Source organism: Tamandua tetradactyla, chromosome 4 (genome assembly GCF_023851605.1).
Source record: "Tamandua tetradactyla isolate mTamTet1 chromosome 4, mTamTet1.pri, whole genome shotgun sequence".
Classification (NCBI taxonomy): Eukaryota; Metazoa; Chordata; class Mammalia; order Pilosa; family Myrmecophagidae; genus Tamandua; species Tamandua tetradactyla.
Window position 1 is genome coordinate 63,676,718 of NC_135330.1, and position 17,705 is coordinate 63,694,422.

Here is a 17,705-nt window from a genome sequence, read left to right on the forward strand (position 1 = left end):
AACTCCTGCAGGTTTAATATTCTCTTTGGACTAGTGCTTGGCAGCATGGGGCCAGTTACATGAGAGGGTTGAACTAGATCATCACTTCTCAAACGCTTAATGAATTAGAATTTCCAGGGGTGAGATACTGGACTCTGCATTTCTCAGAAACTCCACAAATGATTTTGAGGTGTCTTTGAGCTTTGCCATGCCGTGGTCCCAGAATTGGGGTGCCATGGAGCTCATGTCGCAGCTAATTAACTAACATGATGAGCATTCCTGTCCCGCCCACATCTCCGCCTGAGCCCCGTTTGTCCCTCTAGAAGCCCCTGAGGTCCCTCATCCCGAGGGGCAGCCCTGGCAGGCCTTGCCACCGCTGTCACTCACTCTGGACAGAGCACGGCTGGCCAGCATCTCGAAGGCCTGCACCACGTTGATGTCATTCTTGGCACTGACTTCAAAGTAGGGAATATCCTTCTCTTTGCACCAGCCTTGGGCTACCTCCTGGGGCACCTGGACAAGGGGAAGAAATGACTTCTCCTATATCATCATCATCATCACATCACCATTATGATCACCCCCCTCATGCCACCACCACCACCATCGCCATCCCCATCCCAACCGTTGTTCCCCCCACCATCCTCCCACTGTCCCCACCATCACTACCCTCATGGCCCCACCATGCTCACAATCCCCACCACCATCCCCAATGTCCCACCTCCATCATCCTCTTATCATCACCTTCACTACCACTGTCCCACCAAGACCACGATGCCTCCCATTTACTGAGAACCTTCCTTGAGCCCATCACTTTACACACAGTATCTCCTAAATTGCCAACAGAAATCTATGTGCTGTATATTGTTAGCGCCATACTGAGGCCTGGAGAATTTAAAAGTTTGCCCTATGTGTACATGGCTGAGCAGGGATCTGAACACAGACAGGCCTGGCAAAATTAGAGCCAATTGCACTATGCCACCTTCTTAAAGCCAAAGCCAGGAGCTTCTTCCTGCCATTGGCTCCTTCCTTAGTTCCTTCAAATGGGGATGGGACCTGGCAGACACAGCTAGGGAGGGGGGCCTTCCTTAACTGGCTAAGGAAGCCCATACCCAGTTGACCTGTTGCTAGGGTGACAGGAACAGTTAATAAGCCCCTACTATATATCAGAATGTCTGACATACTGTGTTAGCTACTTTATCATGTTTTAACTCATTTAATCCTCGCAATAACACTGTTAGTATAAAAGTCTACTTTATAGACAAGGACACTGAAGTTCAGAGCCATCCAGTGGTCACACAGCTGAGAAAAGGCAGAGCTCAGTGGTCCCATGGTATGGTAGTTAGGTTCAGGTGTCAATTTAGCCAGGTGATGATGCCTTGTTGTTCTGTTTCTGTGGACTTAAATCATCAGTATGTGAAATTCATCCATGGCTGATCACATTTGTGGTTGAGTAGGGGGAATGCCTTCCGCAATGAGTGAGGTTTAATTTAATTAGCTGGAGGCTTAAAAGAGAGAGGTCAGAAGAGAGCTCAGCAGCTCAGCATACCTCACCTCAGCTCTCACAGCTCAGCCCAGACGTTTGGAGATGCAGAAAGGACTCACCTGGGGTAAAGTCGTTGGAACCCAGAAGTCAGAAGAGAAAGCCAGCAGATGTCGCTGTGTGCCTTCCCACTTGACAGAGAAACTCAGATGAAAGCTAGCTGCCTTTCCTCTGAAGAACTATAAATTTTTAACTAAATAAATCCCCTTATTAAAAGCTGATCCATTTCTGGTTTGCTGCATTCTGGCAGCTTTGGCAAACTAAAACCCTGAGCTGCCCCCTGCAGGGCACTGCATGAGAACTCTGCTCCTTTTTTGTGTCTCCCCCTAGACTGTGGTTTCTTTGAGCTCAGCATGAGGGCTGTTTTAGCAGTATTATTCTACTAATTTTTCTTTTGGTTGACAACATATTAGTAACAGTTTGGTTTTCCCTTTACAGTTTTGTTCATTCATCAGAGACCAAAAATTTGGCAAAATTACTCCAGTTTTCATCATTTTATTTATGATCGGATTCCATCTTATAAGCATTTAAAAGGATTGATTATATGAGTGTTAAAATTAGCAGTCAAAATAAGTCTGTTAAATGTTACTAAAAATCAACCAGATAAGTCCTGAAACCCAGAGGGGCAGCCTCTCCAGAACATCAACCAGTTCCATCCCCCTATCCCATATTATCAACAGCCTCTTCCAACTTGAACAAGTTAGAATGGGCATAGCCCAAATACCTCTACAGAGTGGGAGAAAGACAGATGGTGATGGTGGAGTTATACACAGAAGGTAGGGTTTAACAAACGAGTAGGATTGCTGAACCATTATATTGATATTTCTTTTAGTCTCCATTATCTTAGAGAAGCTAGAAGTAAAAACCTAAAATTGTGGAATTATAACCTATACCAAACTCTGTGTTCTACAACTAATTGTTGCACTATGCTTTGTTGTATATATGTTATTTTTCACAAAAAAGAAAAAAAGTTGATTCTGATGATAAAAAAGTAGCTTCAACTTAAAAAAATATCAAAAATAATAAAGAATATTTTCAGAAAACATAATCTCAAAGTTATAAAATAGCGGCATGCCAGAAATTACTTAGCAGAGCATACAGCAAAGAATTCATCCTAGCTAATAAAACTGTTGCACAGATGCTAGTAAGACTGCTATTTCTAAAATGTCAATATTCTGCAGAAGCAATATGATTTTTTTCAAGCCTAAGCCAGTTATTTCCTTAAATTCATTCTATCCATATATTTTTAAATATTCATTTTCTTTTTATGAAGTAGTAAACCCTCCTGTTATTTTCCTAGTCACTCCTTATAGAGACAAGGAGGATAACAATTGCTTTAATTTGTTAAGCTTGCCATGTGCTTTATAGGCATCATCTCCTTTAATCCTCAAATGACCTCATGAAGTTGGTATTCTGATCTCCATCTCACAGATGAAGAATCCAGAACTGGTCCAAGGACACTTAGCTAGCAATGGGGTAGGGACTCGCCTGGCACTTCACAGCTCCTTTTTTTTTTTTTTTTTTCACATGGGCAGGCACCGGGAATCGAACCCGGGTCCTCGGGCTTGGCAGGCAAGCATTCTTACCTGCTGAGCCACCGTGGCCCACCCCTTCACAGCTCCTTTTGAAACTTTCTTCTTCCTCTCTCTCTCTGTAATACAAAACTCATCCCACCCAGGCTTGGAGTGGACCCCTACACCCTTTTGAGTCATCAACAGCCGTTCATTTGTTGAAACCTTGGGATCTGGTAATCTACCTCACCACATGGCCTCTACCTCTCCTGGCAGCCTCAGAATTCCTTCCCCTCCAACCATCTTCACGTTCTTTCCACTTCAGCCATCTCCTCCCAGGGCCAATCTCAGGAGCTTGTCATCACTGACCTGTGCCTTGTAAAATCTTAACCTCAGTTCCCTAATCTATGACCGCACCTCCTCTCCCATCAGTCCTTCATGTCCTCACTCCTTCTTCCCTGCTATTTGATTACTGACACCCTAGCCCCTGACCCCTCAACCCTCTCCTTGTTTCTCATCTTTCCTTCATAGTTTCTCTGAACCCTCATACCCCTATCCTGCTGCTGCTCTTGTCTGAAAAAACCTTAGTCCCAGATCCCTTGTTCCTGGCTTCTATCCCACTCAAAACTGCTAAAGAAAAATATTCCACAGGGGCCAGCTCAAATCCATGTCTTCCCCATCAGTTGAGTCCTTTGTGTCACTCATCAATTCTTGCCCTTCTCCTTGAGTAGCTTCTACACTCGTTTCTCTCAAGAGTAACTGGTAAAGCTTCAGATGCTTTTTAAGTCTCTTACTTGGTTCCCTCTTTCCTTCCTCTCAATAGAAGATGGTGCCTCTTAATTTTATGGAGAAAATTCCAGGTTCTCTATCTTCAACTCCCTTAACATCTCACCCTACAACCTACAAACATTTGAACCAAGATGTTAAAATGGAAGTTTGGGCTGAAGCACTACAATTTGATAGATGTCAGATAAGCAGATTGGGAGATATCCTGTCCCTGGATCTTTCACGTTTTCAAAGGTTCATGGCTAAGAACCTATCAGGTGACTTTAAAACCCACAGCAAGGATATAAAGGGGCTGAAAAGGAGGATTAGAGAGGATTTCTTTGGAGGGAGAGAATGGTGTTGTGGGTCTCACCACCACTCATAAAGGGGGAAGGAGGTGGGGCTTCATTTGTAGCCAAGAGAGAGGGGCTGGGGAGGACACTTGGAAAGTTTAGCATCTGTTACCTGGAGTTGGCGGACTCAGTGGTCGGCTGTCTGACATATACTGAGGAATGCTGGGTGAAAAGCAACATGGCAGAGGAGAGGGCGGGGAGAGAGAGAGAATAAACACAGACTGCACTGGGAACTAGTTACCCTTGCTTTTGACAATGACGTCAGAATGCACAAGGATGCCTTGAGAACACAATGAGCATTAACAAAAAGAGAGTCAACTGTAGTAAATCCCATCAGGAGGACTGCCTGGAGGTGGGGGTGGGGTGGGGTGACCTAATGGCTGAAAAATTAGGGGCCGAGGAGGGATAGCACACTGGAGGAAAGTGTGAGACCCGTGTCATAAGAGGCACAGTCAAATGTTTCCAGTGAAGGTTTCTTAAGGACTCAAAGGAGTGACCCAGGGTAAAACCTGGAAACACCTGTTAACCTAGACAGCATGAAACTACCTTATGATTGCATCAGTTAAATAGGAATTTTCCAGCTGTCCTCACCTTTTCTCCCTCATTTATTTCATCCTGACAGGGTAAGAAACTGGAGTTACCTACATACAGCGAGGAGATGTGGATGCATAAAATTGGCAGTTAAGTTCAAAGGATCGTACCCCCTTTCCTAGACCATTTTCACCTACAGCAGGCCCCAGTGGGAAAAAGGGAGACAACTTACCTTTGAGTGATCTTGGGAATTTGATTATTATATGAGATTAGATATTTATAATTATGGAATCGAGACTGAGTTTACAACCCGAAGTGACCTTAGGACTGATGATTTCTAGATATCTATTTCCACACACAAACTTGTCCTTGGTAGCTTCATTCTCATGCATTTTAAATTCTGCTGGCTATCTCGGATCGGTTGCTCTACAACCTCTTCAAACTCAGTATATCCAAAACCAAACTCATCTCTTCCTCTACAAACAATAGACTCTCTTTTCTTACGTTTTAGCTCATTTGGAAACACAATCATCCACCCATCCATCAATCCAACATACTTCGTGCTAAGTGATGCATTGGTTCTCCTATCACATTTCTCTATTTGAGCCATTGTGAAAACTTTGCTCAAACATGATGACTCAGTTCCCCATTGCTTTTTTTCTTTTTTTCTTTTTTTGCATAGGCTGGCACTGGGAACCCCTTTGCTTTTTTTACTTCTCTATATTTGAATCACTTCGAAAATTTTCTTCAAACCACTGTTTTTGGTGTCATGTGGGCTTTGTTTGGCACAAGAACATCTTTTACAAGGTAAGTCTACTTCTTTTCTCCCTAGAGAAATGATTAAATCAGCTCTCCCAATACCACTATCATGGCACACACCTACCCAAGTAAGAGCGCTGTAAGCATGGAGCAGGCCAGTTACAAAGTGGTTCACCAGGTGCTCAGAGTATGCTAAGCTAATTATAGAAAAGATGATTACTTCCCCTCAAAACATGTGGGTTCTAGCATTTGTAACTGCAGACTGTCTGCCGGAGTCTCAGGTAGAAATACTGTTCTTCACATTAATTCAAACTCCACCGGTTTCTGCACCGGCTGACCTTTGATGCCTTAACTTCTCCACCCCCTGCCTCCAGACAAAACTGCCTTCAGTTCTCAGATTCCATCATGCTGTTTATGCCCTTTGCTCATGCCAGTTCTTCAGCCTGGAACCCAATTCCTCTAGTAAATCCTTCCTTCACGTGGTTTCCAAATATCCAAAGTAAAACTCTACAACTGCATTTATACTATTGTATTATAATTGTCTTTTCAAAGTGTCTCTATTACTAGACTATGAGATACTTGAGATAAGAACCATACCCAACTGAGCTCTGTATGTGCAGGACCTAACATTGTACTTGGCACATAGTAGGTGCTCACGTGAATGAATGAATGAATGAAGGATACCTGCCGGTCTGCCAAATCTATCTTGTTCCCCAGCACCACCATCGGGTAGGACTGCTCCATGGGGACAGTCTTGGCCAGAATGTCACCCCGCCAGACATCCAGGGCTTCAAAGGACTCCAGGTCGGTGACGTCGAAGGCCAGGAGGCAGCCATCAGAGCCTTTGTAGAACGTGGACACCATGGAACGGAAGCGCTCCTGACCACCTGTGTCCCAGATCTGGAGGACAAGAGCAGTGACCACACGAGGGCATGTTGAATGGCTGGAGGGAGGCCAAAGTGGATCACTTCTCATTAACGCTTCTTTCTGTTGGCAGGGAGCACTGAGCCCTGGCACAGATTCTTGTGGTCCTTTGCACACATCGGCACACTGACCCTCCTGTCTGTGTCCTCTACCACACCTCTGCAGTAATGTCCTGGGAATACTGTTACATCTGAGCTCCCACTTTCCCCCACTTCATCACGACAGGGATTGTTATTCCCACCCAAAAGACTTGGAAATGTGAATCTTCAGAGGGACAAGACCGCCTGCCACAATTGCCAGGGAAGTGGAGAACGGGGTGTGGGGGGGGAGAGGTGTCTCTCTATTGCTGGATTTGTAATCTTTGTCTGGACCAGAGATCAGCCATTTTTTTTTTCCGGAAAGTGCCAGAAAGTAAATATTTCAGGCTTCACAGCTTATATAATCTCTGCTGCAGCTACTCAGTTCTGCTGTTGTGGTGTGAAAGCAGTCATGGACAATGAGTAAACAGGTAGGTGTTGCGGGATTCCAGTAAAGCCTTATTTACAGAAAACAGGAGGTGGGTCAGCTTTGGCCCACTGGTTGTGCATTGCCCTCCCTGCTCTAGGCTGGTCTGGCTCCTGGTGCACACTGCCGTGAAAGTGGCTGTCCAGGAAGGGTGGCGTGACTTGGGTTTGTGTATGTTGGGGAGGGGAAGGAAGGGCTGCTCACCTGCAGCTTCACAGTTGTGTCATCCAGGATGATAACCTTGGAGAGGATGCTGGCCCCCAGCGTGGTCTGGTAGTCCTCATAGAATGTCTTATGCACATACTGGTGAAGGAGGGAAGTCTTTCCCACCCTGAGGAAAGACAAACCAGACACAGTGAACATGCACACACATCCACATCATTCTCAAAATATTTCCATGCCCCTCTCTCCACTGTCTCTCCTTGAGATTGGTCATCTCTAACATCTGTAGTCTACTGGCCACGCTCTGAGTAGCAAGGAGCTAGGCAATGGTTTCTAGGAGTAGGGATGAGCCAAGGCGAGCTGAGAGGGTTGAGAGCAGAGTACCTCACAGCCACAGTCAGGTCTTTGCTGAGGATGTGCGTGGCAAGAGGTGGGAGGGCAGATAGATGTTAGTGACTTGTTTAATTCACACAGCCAGTCACTGAAGACCTGGGACCAGAAACCATGTCTCCTGACTCCCAGTTTCTTCCCTCCATCTAAGCTCCCTTTCTTGGAGGGATGCCCCACCTGGCACCACCTTAAATCAGGAAGAGACCCATGGGAAGCGGGAACACATCCAAAGGATCTTAGTTTCCTTGGATAGGAGGCTGATTCCCAACCCCCAAACCCTTAGCTGAGCTTGGCTTACCCCAAGGCTCCGATGATGATGAGTTTCAGGTCTACCTTCTTCCTGGGATTCATGGAAAGGCTTCAGAGCCTGCAGGGAAACAAGTCATCCACATGCTGGCTAGAGCTTCCTGTGGCCACTGGCACCAAGGATGGCCCCTGCTTTCCCCTTCTTGGATGTGCAGCTCATGGATGTGAGGTTAGTCTCTGAAAGAGGCAGATGACTCAGGAACCCTCACACACCCTTCCCTCCATTTCCCCTAGTGACCTCCCCAAGGCTGGAAGGGTGGCCACCCCTCAGGACAGGCATCTCTCTCACCCTTCAACTCTACCAACCCAACTCTTTGAAGCAGCCTGGAGCGCCAAGACAGCTGGACTGGGGTTGAACAGGGGCCTCGCAGGCAGTTCAGCCTGGAGCCAGAGACGGAGGGCAGTGTGGGAGAGGGAGATGGGGCCGGTGGGGGTAGGGGCAGGACAAGGGGTTCATTGTCAGGACAGCCTGAGAGGCTTTGGATGGAAGAGAACCCCTCCCCCAGCCCGAGGTGTTGCTGCAATTGCAGAATCAAAAGGCTCTTCTCTGATGCAGCTGGTGGGAGTGTAATTGGTACAAGGTTTCTGGAAAGCTACTTGGCAGCAAGTATTGAGAGCCTTAAAAATGTTCCTGCCCTCCACTTCTAGGAATTTGTCCTAAGGAAATAATCTGAAATGTGGGCAAAGATTTGTGTTCAAGAAAGTTCTTCATGGCATTGGTTATAAACATCCAGCAATAAAGAAATGATTAAACAAATCATGACATGCAATGAACTATTAAGCAATCATTAAAATAACACTTTTGAGAATATTATAATAATATGGAAAATATTCATGTCATAGGGTCTACACAAAAAACAGAAAGTGCTAAACTGTATACACAGCAAAGCCCCCAATATTGAAATGGATTTCTACTTGCATGAAAAAGAGCCTAGAAAGAAATATATCAAAAATCTAAGTGAAAGGGTAAAAAGGCATGGGCTATATGAGTTTTTTCTTTTTACTTCTTTTTCTGGAGTGATGCAAATGTCCTAGAAATCATCATGGTGATGAATACAGCACTATGTGATGATATTGTCAGCCACTGATTGTGCACCATGTATGGACTGGATGGGTGTGAAGATTTCTCAATTAAAAAAAAAAATATATATATATATATATATAAAGAACCTTGGACCCTCTGGACTCGGGGAGATGGATTTTGGGCACTAGGCCATCTGCTCTTCTACTATATGCCTAGTGATAAACTCCTCCTCTCTTTGAAAAAAAAATTTTTTTTAACTGGTAAACCTTGGGTGGTAGGAAATTTCATGATGTTTTTTTAATGCGGTTTAGTATGCTCCATTTAAAAAATACTAAATATGCTTCATTCTTTTTTTTAATCAATTAAAAAAATTTTTTTTAAACATAACAACATACAAACACGAACATTCTTACCATATGATCATTCCATTCTTGGTATATAATCAATAACTCATAATATCATCACATAGTTGTATATTCATCACCACGATCATTTCTTAGAACATTTACATCAATTCAGAAAAAGAAATAAAAAGAAAAAAGAAAAAGACTCACATATACCATACTCCTTACCCGTCCCTGTCATTGACTACTAGTATTTCCATCTACCCAATATATTTTAGCCTTTGTTTCCCCTATTTTTTTCTATACCCCTTTCCACTCCTTTTCATTGATCACTAGCATTTCAGTCTACTAAATTATTTTAGCATTTGTTCCCCCTATTATTTATTTATTTTAAATCCATATGTTTTATTCATCTGTCCATACCGTAGATAAAAGGAGCATCAGACACAAGATTTTTACAATCACACAGTCACACTGTAAAAGCTATCTCATTATACAATCATCTTCAAGAAACATGGGTACTGGAACACAGCTCCACATTTTCAGAATATGCCTCATTCTTATGAGAAAAAAATATATGTATACATACATATACATATATATGTATATATACATATACATATATACATATACATACACACCCATATATAGATACATAAACAACACACAGATATAGAGATATATACATAGGTACATATGTATTTTTTTTTTTAACAAGATCATGAAAACTGCCACGGTCGACTGTGCTTAATTGGCTTTTATGTGCACACATATATGTACACTACTGTGACTTTTGGGTCTTTTATCCTTGGATGCACAAGACATGCTGAAGAAAACCTTGATCTGCTTTTGACTAAGGTCTCAAAGAGTGGGCAGCTTATGTTTCCCCTGATACTGGAAAAGAGCTCTAAACTGGATGTCCTGGAGCCTTGTTCCTAGTTTTCACCATGCCACTGTGTGACCCTATGCCAGTTACTTCCTGTTTCTGAGTTTTGGCTTTCCAACTGGTAATGGAGCCAGTTGGGTCCTAAAGACTCAGAGCCTCATCTCCTGGAGCACACCGAGACACCAGAACCTTGCCTTGAGGCACCTAGTTACCACAACGTTAAGGCAGGAGACCTCCTCTCCCCTGGAGGCCTTGGATTATTATTGTCCCCTCTATGAGCCATGTCTTGGGACCAAAGGTGATGTGAGGCTCTGTTCAGGCCCCACCCAGGAGCCAGAGATGGTGGTGCTGGACCTTCTGCTATAACTCAGGAAGCTGGGTTGGCATGGTGGTTGACAGAGCCTTTTAATGGTCCATGCATTCCTCCAACAAATGCTTGCATTCCTACTACAGGCAAGACTGCACAATGCCACTGGGAGGGGCACAAAAATGACAAATGGGAATAGGCCCCAGAGAGTCATCAAGGAGAAAAGTACAAGGGCAGAGTGATACACCAAAGAGAAAGCATGATGTACCCCAACAGAAGCACAGAGAAAGCACTAGGAGATTTCAGAGCAGGGAGAGCCTAGCATTTGAACTGGGCCCTGAAGAAATGTGGCATGTGGTTGGAGAGTGGTATTTCACAGAAGGGAACAGAATGATTTCTGGTGAGTGGTGAAGATGGATGGATTAGTTCAGAGAAGGGAGAGGTGAAAGGTGTGGAGAGAAGAAAGCCTGGAGAGGAAGCAAGATTAAGATGGGTTGTGAATATCAGATCCAGATGCTTACATTTATCCATTCATTCAGCAAAGCTTTCTTATGGTCCAGACATGCAGAGGAAGAGATTCAAGGCATAAATCTGGGCTGAGCATTTTGCAATTGTGTCACTGCCCGCAAGGGAGACCAACCGAGGGAGAAGTGGTGCAGAGGTTCCTGAAAGGTGCTGGTCTCTAAGCATCAGTTTCCCCTTAGGAAGGGGATGGGGAGCAGTGGTGACTTCTTTCTAAAGGCTTTGGGTCTCCATGATAACAACCTAAAAAGCCAATGAAATGCCTTAGAAAGAGTATCAGAAAAAAAAGGGAGGCAGGGAGAAATGGGAAAGGAACTAGAATTGGTTGAGCACTTGTCATGAGCTGTGCATCCTGCAAAGTACTCTACAGAGCTTAGGTCATTCTCACAGAAACTCTCGGAGAAGAGTACATGGAGGTTCTGAGAAGCTAAATTACCCGGAATAATCGAAGGCCACAAAGATAGTGAATGGATGAACTTGGATTTTAATAAAAATCTAGAGATTGCGCTTCTTGTCACATTGTGTCCTATTCTCCTGCATTTGAAACCAAGGAATCTGCATGCCTAGGAATCTAGGATGCTAGGTTCAACCGCAACAAAGTTCTAGTAGAATTGGAGGAGACAGAGAATAACAGCCAAAGTGGCAAAGAGGTAACAGCGGGAGCAGTAGGAGCAGAGGGAACTGGGGCTGGCAAAAAGGAGCTACCAAAAATAATTTTAAAAATAAATAAATAAAAAAGGAGCTACTGCATCACCACAGGGATCAAGGCTCCTCAGGCTGAGGCAGAGGAAGGTGTTCACTCCCTAAAATACAATCATACAGTGATGCCAGAGTCACCCTCACAATGTTAACTAACATTTATTTGCCTGGCATTGTGTTGAGGGCTTTGTGAATACGCAAATAGTATGCATATTGCTGTGAGGGTTAAATGAGCTAAGACATTATTATAACACATTTACTAGCATAAATTCAGGGTTCAAAAACTGTTCACTATTTTATTACTATTATTTGCCCACAACAACTGTCTATAGGACTGACACTATTGTTATCTCGGTATTACCACTGAAGAAATGGAAGCTTAGAGAAGTTAAGCAGTCCCTCCCTGAAGAACGCCCAGACTTGGAGGTGGGATTTGAATCTAGGCCTAACTTCAGAGATCACACCTTCGCCACTGGGTTCTACCGCCTGGCTGGACACCTAGAGTGAGGCTCACCCAACTCACTACTTTGTGCCCCTGTCAGAGGCTCAGAGCTGGAAGGGTGTGGGTTTGACATGGAGTAGCCAAGATGGTGTTGATGTAGCGATAGATGGGCAGGGGGTGGGAAAAGCAGAAAACGGATGTGACAGATAAATAGCAAAGGATCAAAAGCCATAATTTAAAAAGGATCCTTATAGATAATAAAAGACAATATCATAATATAAAAATGGGCAAAGAATATGAATAAGTAACCAACAGAAGTCTTACAAATTACTAGTAAGCTTTGAAAAAGATACTAAACCTTACTAATTATCAAGGAAATGCACATTTAAAACACATCTTTTTTTCACCTATCAGAGTGGCATAAATTAAAAAGATTGATGATGCCCCTTCTCCGCTGGCACTCCCGCCGCCATCTAGCCCTCCTCTTCCTCTTTCTCCGCCGGTGGCGCTCCCGCCGCCATCTTGCCCTTCTCTTTCCCCTTCTGCTCCAGCGGCACTCCATCCACCATCTTATCCTTCCCTTTCTCCTCCTACTCCAGCGGCTCTCCAACCACCACCGTGCCCTCTTCCGCCTTCACCGGCTCCTCCGCCACCGTCCTCGACAGCCTTGCCATCCTCACCTTTCCTCCTCCAGAACAGCTACTAGGGGAGTAGAAACGATACAGAGCAGCTCCCGGAGCCACGACGGAGATCAAAGGGACGGCGTACCCCATCCTGGAACGGCTGACTGGCTAGGAGAACCCGCTCCGGTGAGATCGCCGGGGGGCGCGGGCTTCCCCGGGCGGGGCGGCAAGCGGCCGGAGTCCCTCCCCTCCTCCTTCCCGGGCCAGCTGGCAGAATTGGGCAGGCGGTCCCCTCAAGCTGCGGCGGCTGGCGCCCCCACCACACGCGGCCCCCCCGGACCAACTGAGAGAATTGGATCGGAAATCCCCAGGCCACGGAGAATGGTGACCGGGGGGATCCCTTCCAAACACGTGACTCCCCGGTCCGGCTGGGAACGGTGCACTCTCCTGGGCTGCGGCGGCTGGCGCCCTCCCGCCACGCTTGGTGCTCCAGGCCGACTAGGAAATTCGGTCGGGCACTCTCCCGGGCTGCGGAAGCCGGCGACCCTCCCCGCATTCGGACCCCCAGGCCGGCTGGCGAACCTCCCCCATGGTGAGAGTTTTCCAAAGTTAAAGGACCCACAGCACCTTTTACTGGTGGGACCCACAGACAAACGTGTGCCACGAGCGCCACCTACTGGGCAGGATAAGAAAAACAGAACCCAGAGATTTTACAGAAAAATCTTTCAACCTGTTGGGTCCAACACCCAGGGAAATCTGACTAAATGCCCAGACGCCAGCAGAAGATAATGGATCACGCTCAGAAAATTGAAAATATGGCCCAGTCAAAGGAACAAACCAATAGTTCAAATGAGATACAGGAGCTGAGACAACTAATGCCGAATATACAAACAGAAATGGAAAACCTCTTCAAAAACGAAATCGATAAATTGAGGGAGGACATGAAGAAGACATGGGCTGAACAAAAAGAAGAAATAGAAAAACTGAAAAAACAAATCACAGAACTTATGGAAGTGAAGAATAAAGTAGAAAAGATGGAAAAAACAATGGATACCTACAATGATAGATTTAAAGAGACAGAAGATAGAATTAGTGATTTGGAGGATGGAACATCTGAATTCCAAAAAGAAACAGAAACTATTGGGAAAAGAATGGAAAAATTTGAACAGGGTATCAGGGAACCCAAGGACAATATGAAGCGCACAAATATACGTGTTGTGGGTGTCCCAGAAGGAGAAGAGAAGGGAAAAGGAGGAGAAAAACTAATGGAAGAAATTATCACTGAAAATTTCCCAACTCTTATGAAATACCTAAAATTACAGATCCAAGAAGTGCAGCGCACCCCAAAGAGATTAGACCCAAATAGGCGTTCTCCAAGACACTTACTAGTTAGAATGTCAGAGGTCAAAGAGAAAGAGAGGATCTTGAAAGCAGCAAGAGAAAAACAATCTGTCACATACAAGGGAAACCCAATAAGACTATGTGTAGATTTCTCAGCAGAAACCATGGAAGCTAGAAGACAGTGGGATGATATATTTAAATTACTAAAAGAGAAAAACTGCCAACCAAGACTCCATATCCAGCAAAATTGTCCTTCAAAAATGAGGGAGAAATTAAAACATTCTCAGACAAAAAGTCACTGAGAGAATTTGTGACCAAGAGACCAGCTCTGCAAGAAATACTAAAGGGAGCACTAGAGTCAGATACGAAAAGACAGAAGAGAGAGGTATGGAGAAGAGTGTAGAAAGAAGGAAAGTCAGATATGATATATATAATACAAAAGGCAAAATGGTAGAGGAAGGTATTACCCAAACAGTAATAACACTAAATGTTAATGGACTGAATTTCCCAATCAAAAGACATAGATTGGCAGAATGGATTAAAAAACAGGATCCTTCTATATGCTGTCTACAGGAAACACATCTTAGACCCAAAGATAAACAAATAGGTTGAAAGTGAAAGGTTGGGAAAAGATATTTCATGCAAATAACAACCAGAAAAGAGCAGGAGTGGCTATACTAATATCCAACAAATTAGACTTCAAATGTTAAACAGTTAAAAGAGACAAAGAAGGACACTATATACTAATAAAAGGAACAATTAAACAAGAAGACATAACAATCATAAATATTTACGCACCGAACCAGAATGCCCCAAAATACGTGAGGAATACACTGCAAACACTGAAAAGGGAAATAGACACATATACCATAATAGTTGGAGACTTCAATTCACCACTTTCATCAATGGACAGAACATCTAGACAGAGGATCAATAAAGAAATAGAGAATCTGAATATTACTATAAATGAGCTAGACTTAACAGACATTTATAGGACATTACATCCCACAACAGCAGGATACACCTTTTTCTCAAGTGCTCATGGATCATTCTCAAAGATAGACCATATGCTGGGTCACAAAGCAAGTCTTAACAAATTTAAAAAGATTGAAATCATACACAACACTTTCTCGGATCATAAAGGAATGAAGTTGGAAATCAATAATAGGCGGAATGCCAGAAAATTCACAAATACGTGGAGGCTCAACAACACACTCTTAAACAACAAATGGGTCAAAGAAGAAATTGTAAGAGAAATTAGTAAATACCTCGAGGCGAATGAAAATGAAAACACAACATATCAAAACTTATGGGACGCAGCAAAGGCAGTGCTAAGAGGGAAATTTATTGCCCTAAATGCCTATATCAGAAAAGAAGAAAAGGCAAAAATGCAGGAATTAACTGTACACTTGGAAGAACTGGAGAAAGAACAGCAAACTAATCCCAAAGCAAGCAAAAGGAAAGAAATAACAAAGATTAGAGCAGAAATAAATGAAATTGAAAACATGAAAACAATAGAGAAAATCAATAAGACCAGAAGTTGGTTCTATGAGAAAATCAGTAAGATTGATGGGCCCTTAGCAAGATTGACAAAAAGAAGAAGAGAGAGGATGCAAATAAATAAGATCAGAAATGGAAGAGGAGACATAACTACTGACCTCACAGAAATAAAGGAGGTAATAACAGGATACTATGAACAACTTTACGCTAATAAATACAACAATTTAGATGAAATGGACGGGTTCCTGGAAAGACATGAACAACCAAATTTGACTCAAGAAGAAATAGATGACCTCAACAAACCAATCACAAGTAAAGAAATTGAATTAGTCATTCAAAAGCTTCCTAAAAAATAAGTCCAGGACCAGACGGCTTCACATGTGAATTCTATCAAACATTCCAGAAAGAATTAGTACCAACTCTCCTCAAACTCTTCAAAAAAATCGAAGTGGAGGGAAAACTACCTAATTCATTCTATGAAGCCAACATCACCCTCATACCAAAACCAGGCAAAGATATTACAAAAAAAGAAAACTACAGACCAATCTCTCTAATGAATACAGATGCAAAAATCCTCAATAAAATTCTAGCAAATCGTATCCAACAACACATTAAAAGAATTATACATCATGACCAAGTAGGATTCATCCCAGGTATGCAAGGATGGTTCAACATAAGAAAATCAATTAATGTAATACACCATATCAACAAATCAAAGCAGAAAAATCACATGATCATCTCAATTGATGCAGAGAAGGCATTCGACAAGATTCAACATCCTTTCCTGTTGAAAACACTTCAAAAGATAGGAATACAAGGGAACTTCCTTAAAATGATAGAGGGAATATATGAAAAACCCACAGCTAATATCATCCTCAATGGGGAAAAATTGAAAACTTTCCCCCTAAGATCAGGAACAAGACAAGGATGTCCACTATCACCACTATTATTCAACATTGTGTTGGAGGTTCTAGCCAGAGCAACTAGACAAGAAAAAGAAATACAAGGCATCAAAATTGGAAAGGAAGAAGTAAAACTATCACTGTTTGCAGACGATATGATACTATATGTCGAAAACCCGGAAAAATCCACAACAAAACTACTAGAGCTAATAAATGAGTACAGCAAAGTAGCAGGTTACAAGATCAACATTCAAAAATCTGTAGCATTTCTATACACTAGTAATGAACAAGCTGAGGGGGAAATCAAGAAACGAATCCCATTTACAATTGCAACTAAAAGAATAAAATACCTAGGAATAAATTTAACTAAAGAGACAAAAAAACCTATATAAAGAAAACTGTTAAAAGAAATCACAGAAGACCTAAATAGATGGAAGGGCATACCGTGTTCATGGATTGGAAGACTAAATATAGTTAAGATGTCATTCCTACCTAAATTGATCTACAGATTCAATGCAATACCAATCAAAATCCCAACAACTTACTTTTCAGAAACCGAAAAACCAATAAGCAAATTTATCTGGAAGGGCAGGGTGCCCCGAATTGCTAAAAACATCTTGAGGAAAAAAAACGAAGCTGGAGGTCTCGCGCTGCCTGACTTTAAGGCATATTATGAAGCCACAGTGGTCAAAACAGCATGGTATTGGCATAAAGATAGATATATCGACCAATGGAATCGAATAGAGTGCTCAGATATAGACCCTCTCATCTATGGACATTTGATCTTTGAAAAGGCAGTCAAGCCAACCCACCTGGGACAGAACAGTCTCTTCAATAAATGGTGCCTAGAGAACTGGATATCCATATGCAAAAGAATGAAAGAAGACCCATATCTCACACCCTATACAAAAGTTAACTCAAAATGGATCAAAGATCTAAACATTAGGTCTAAGACCATAAAACAGTTAGAGGAAAATGTAGGGAGATATCTTATGAAACTTACAATTGGAGGTGGTTTTATGGACCTTAAACCTAAAGCAAGAGCACTGAAGAAGGAAATAAATAAATGGGAGCTCCTCAAAATTAAACACTTTTGTGCATCAAAAAACTTCATCAAGAAAGTAGAAAGACAGACTACACAATGGAAGACAATATTTGGAAATGACATATCAGATAAAGGTCTAGTATCCAGAATTTATAAAGAGATTGTTCAACTCAACAACAAAAAGACAGCCAACCCAATTACAAAATGGGAAAAAGACTTGAACAGACACCTACCAGAAGAGGAAATAAAAATGGCCAAAAGGCACATGAAGAGATGCTCAATGTCCCTGGCCATTAGAGAAATGCAAATCAAAACCACAATGAGATATCATCTCACACCCACCAGA

At 42.9% G+C, this 17,705-nt stretch overlaps 1 protein-coding gene and 1 long non-coding RNA gene across 5 annotated transcripts in view; one reads left to right on the forward strand and one right to left on the reverse strand.

The window, feature by feature from the left end:
- The window catches only part of RAB7B (RAB7B, member RAS oncogene family), a 34,590-nt gene that overhangs the window by 11,822 nt on the left and 5,063 nt on the right, over positions 1 to 17,705 (reverse strand). For 3 of the 4 annotated variants that reach the window (XR_013174267.1, XR_013174266.1, XM_077157587.1), the window contains exons 2-5: positions 7,717 to 7,785; positions 7,071 to 7,197; positions 6,123 to 6,338; positions 367 to 492 (exon numbers count right to left, since the gene is read on the reverse strand). Coding sequence is in view for 2 of the 4 variants with exons in the window: in XM_077157587.1 (XP_077013702.1) it covers positions 367 to 492; positions 6,123 to 6,338; positions 7,071 to 7,197; positions 7,717 to 7,769 (522 nt within the window). In the remaining 2 variants the exon portion in view is untranslated. Of the gene's footprint in view, positions 1 to 366; positions 493 to 6,122; positions 6,339 to 7,070; positions 7,198 to 7,716; positions 7,786 to 8,013; positions 8,440 to 17,705 lie in introns of those variants that run through there. The other variant, XM_077157589.1, reaches the window with a different exon arrangement.
- On the forward strand, positions 4,694 to 8,434 carry LOC143680958 (uncharacterized). Its single transcript, XR_013174270.1, has 3 exons — positions 4,694 to 5,486; positions 6,156 to 6,870; positions 7,959 to 8,434. It is a non-coding gene; the product is annotated as an uncharacterized LOC143680958 (long non-coding RNA).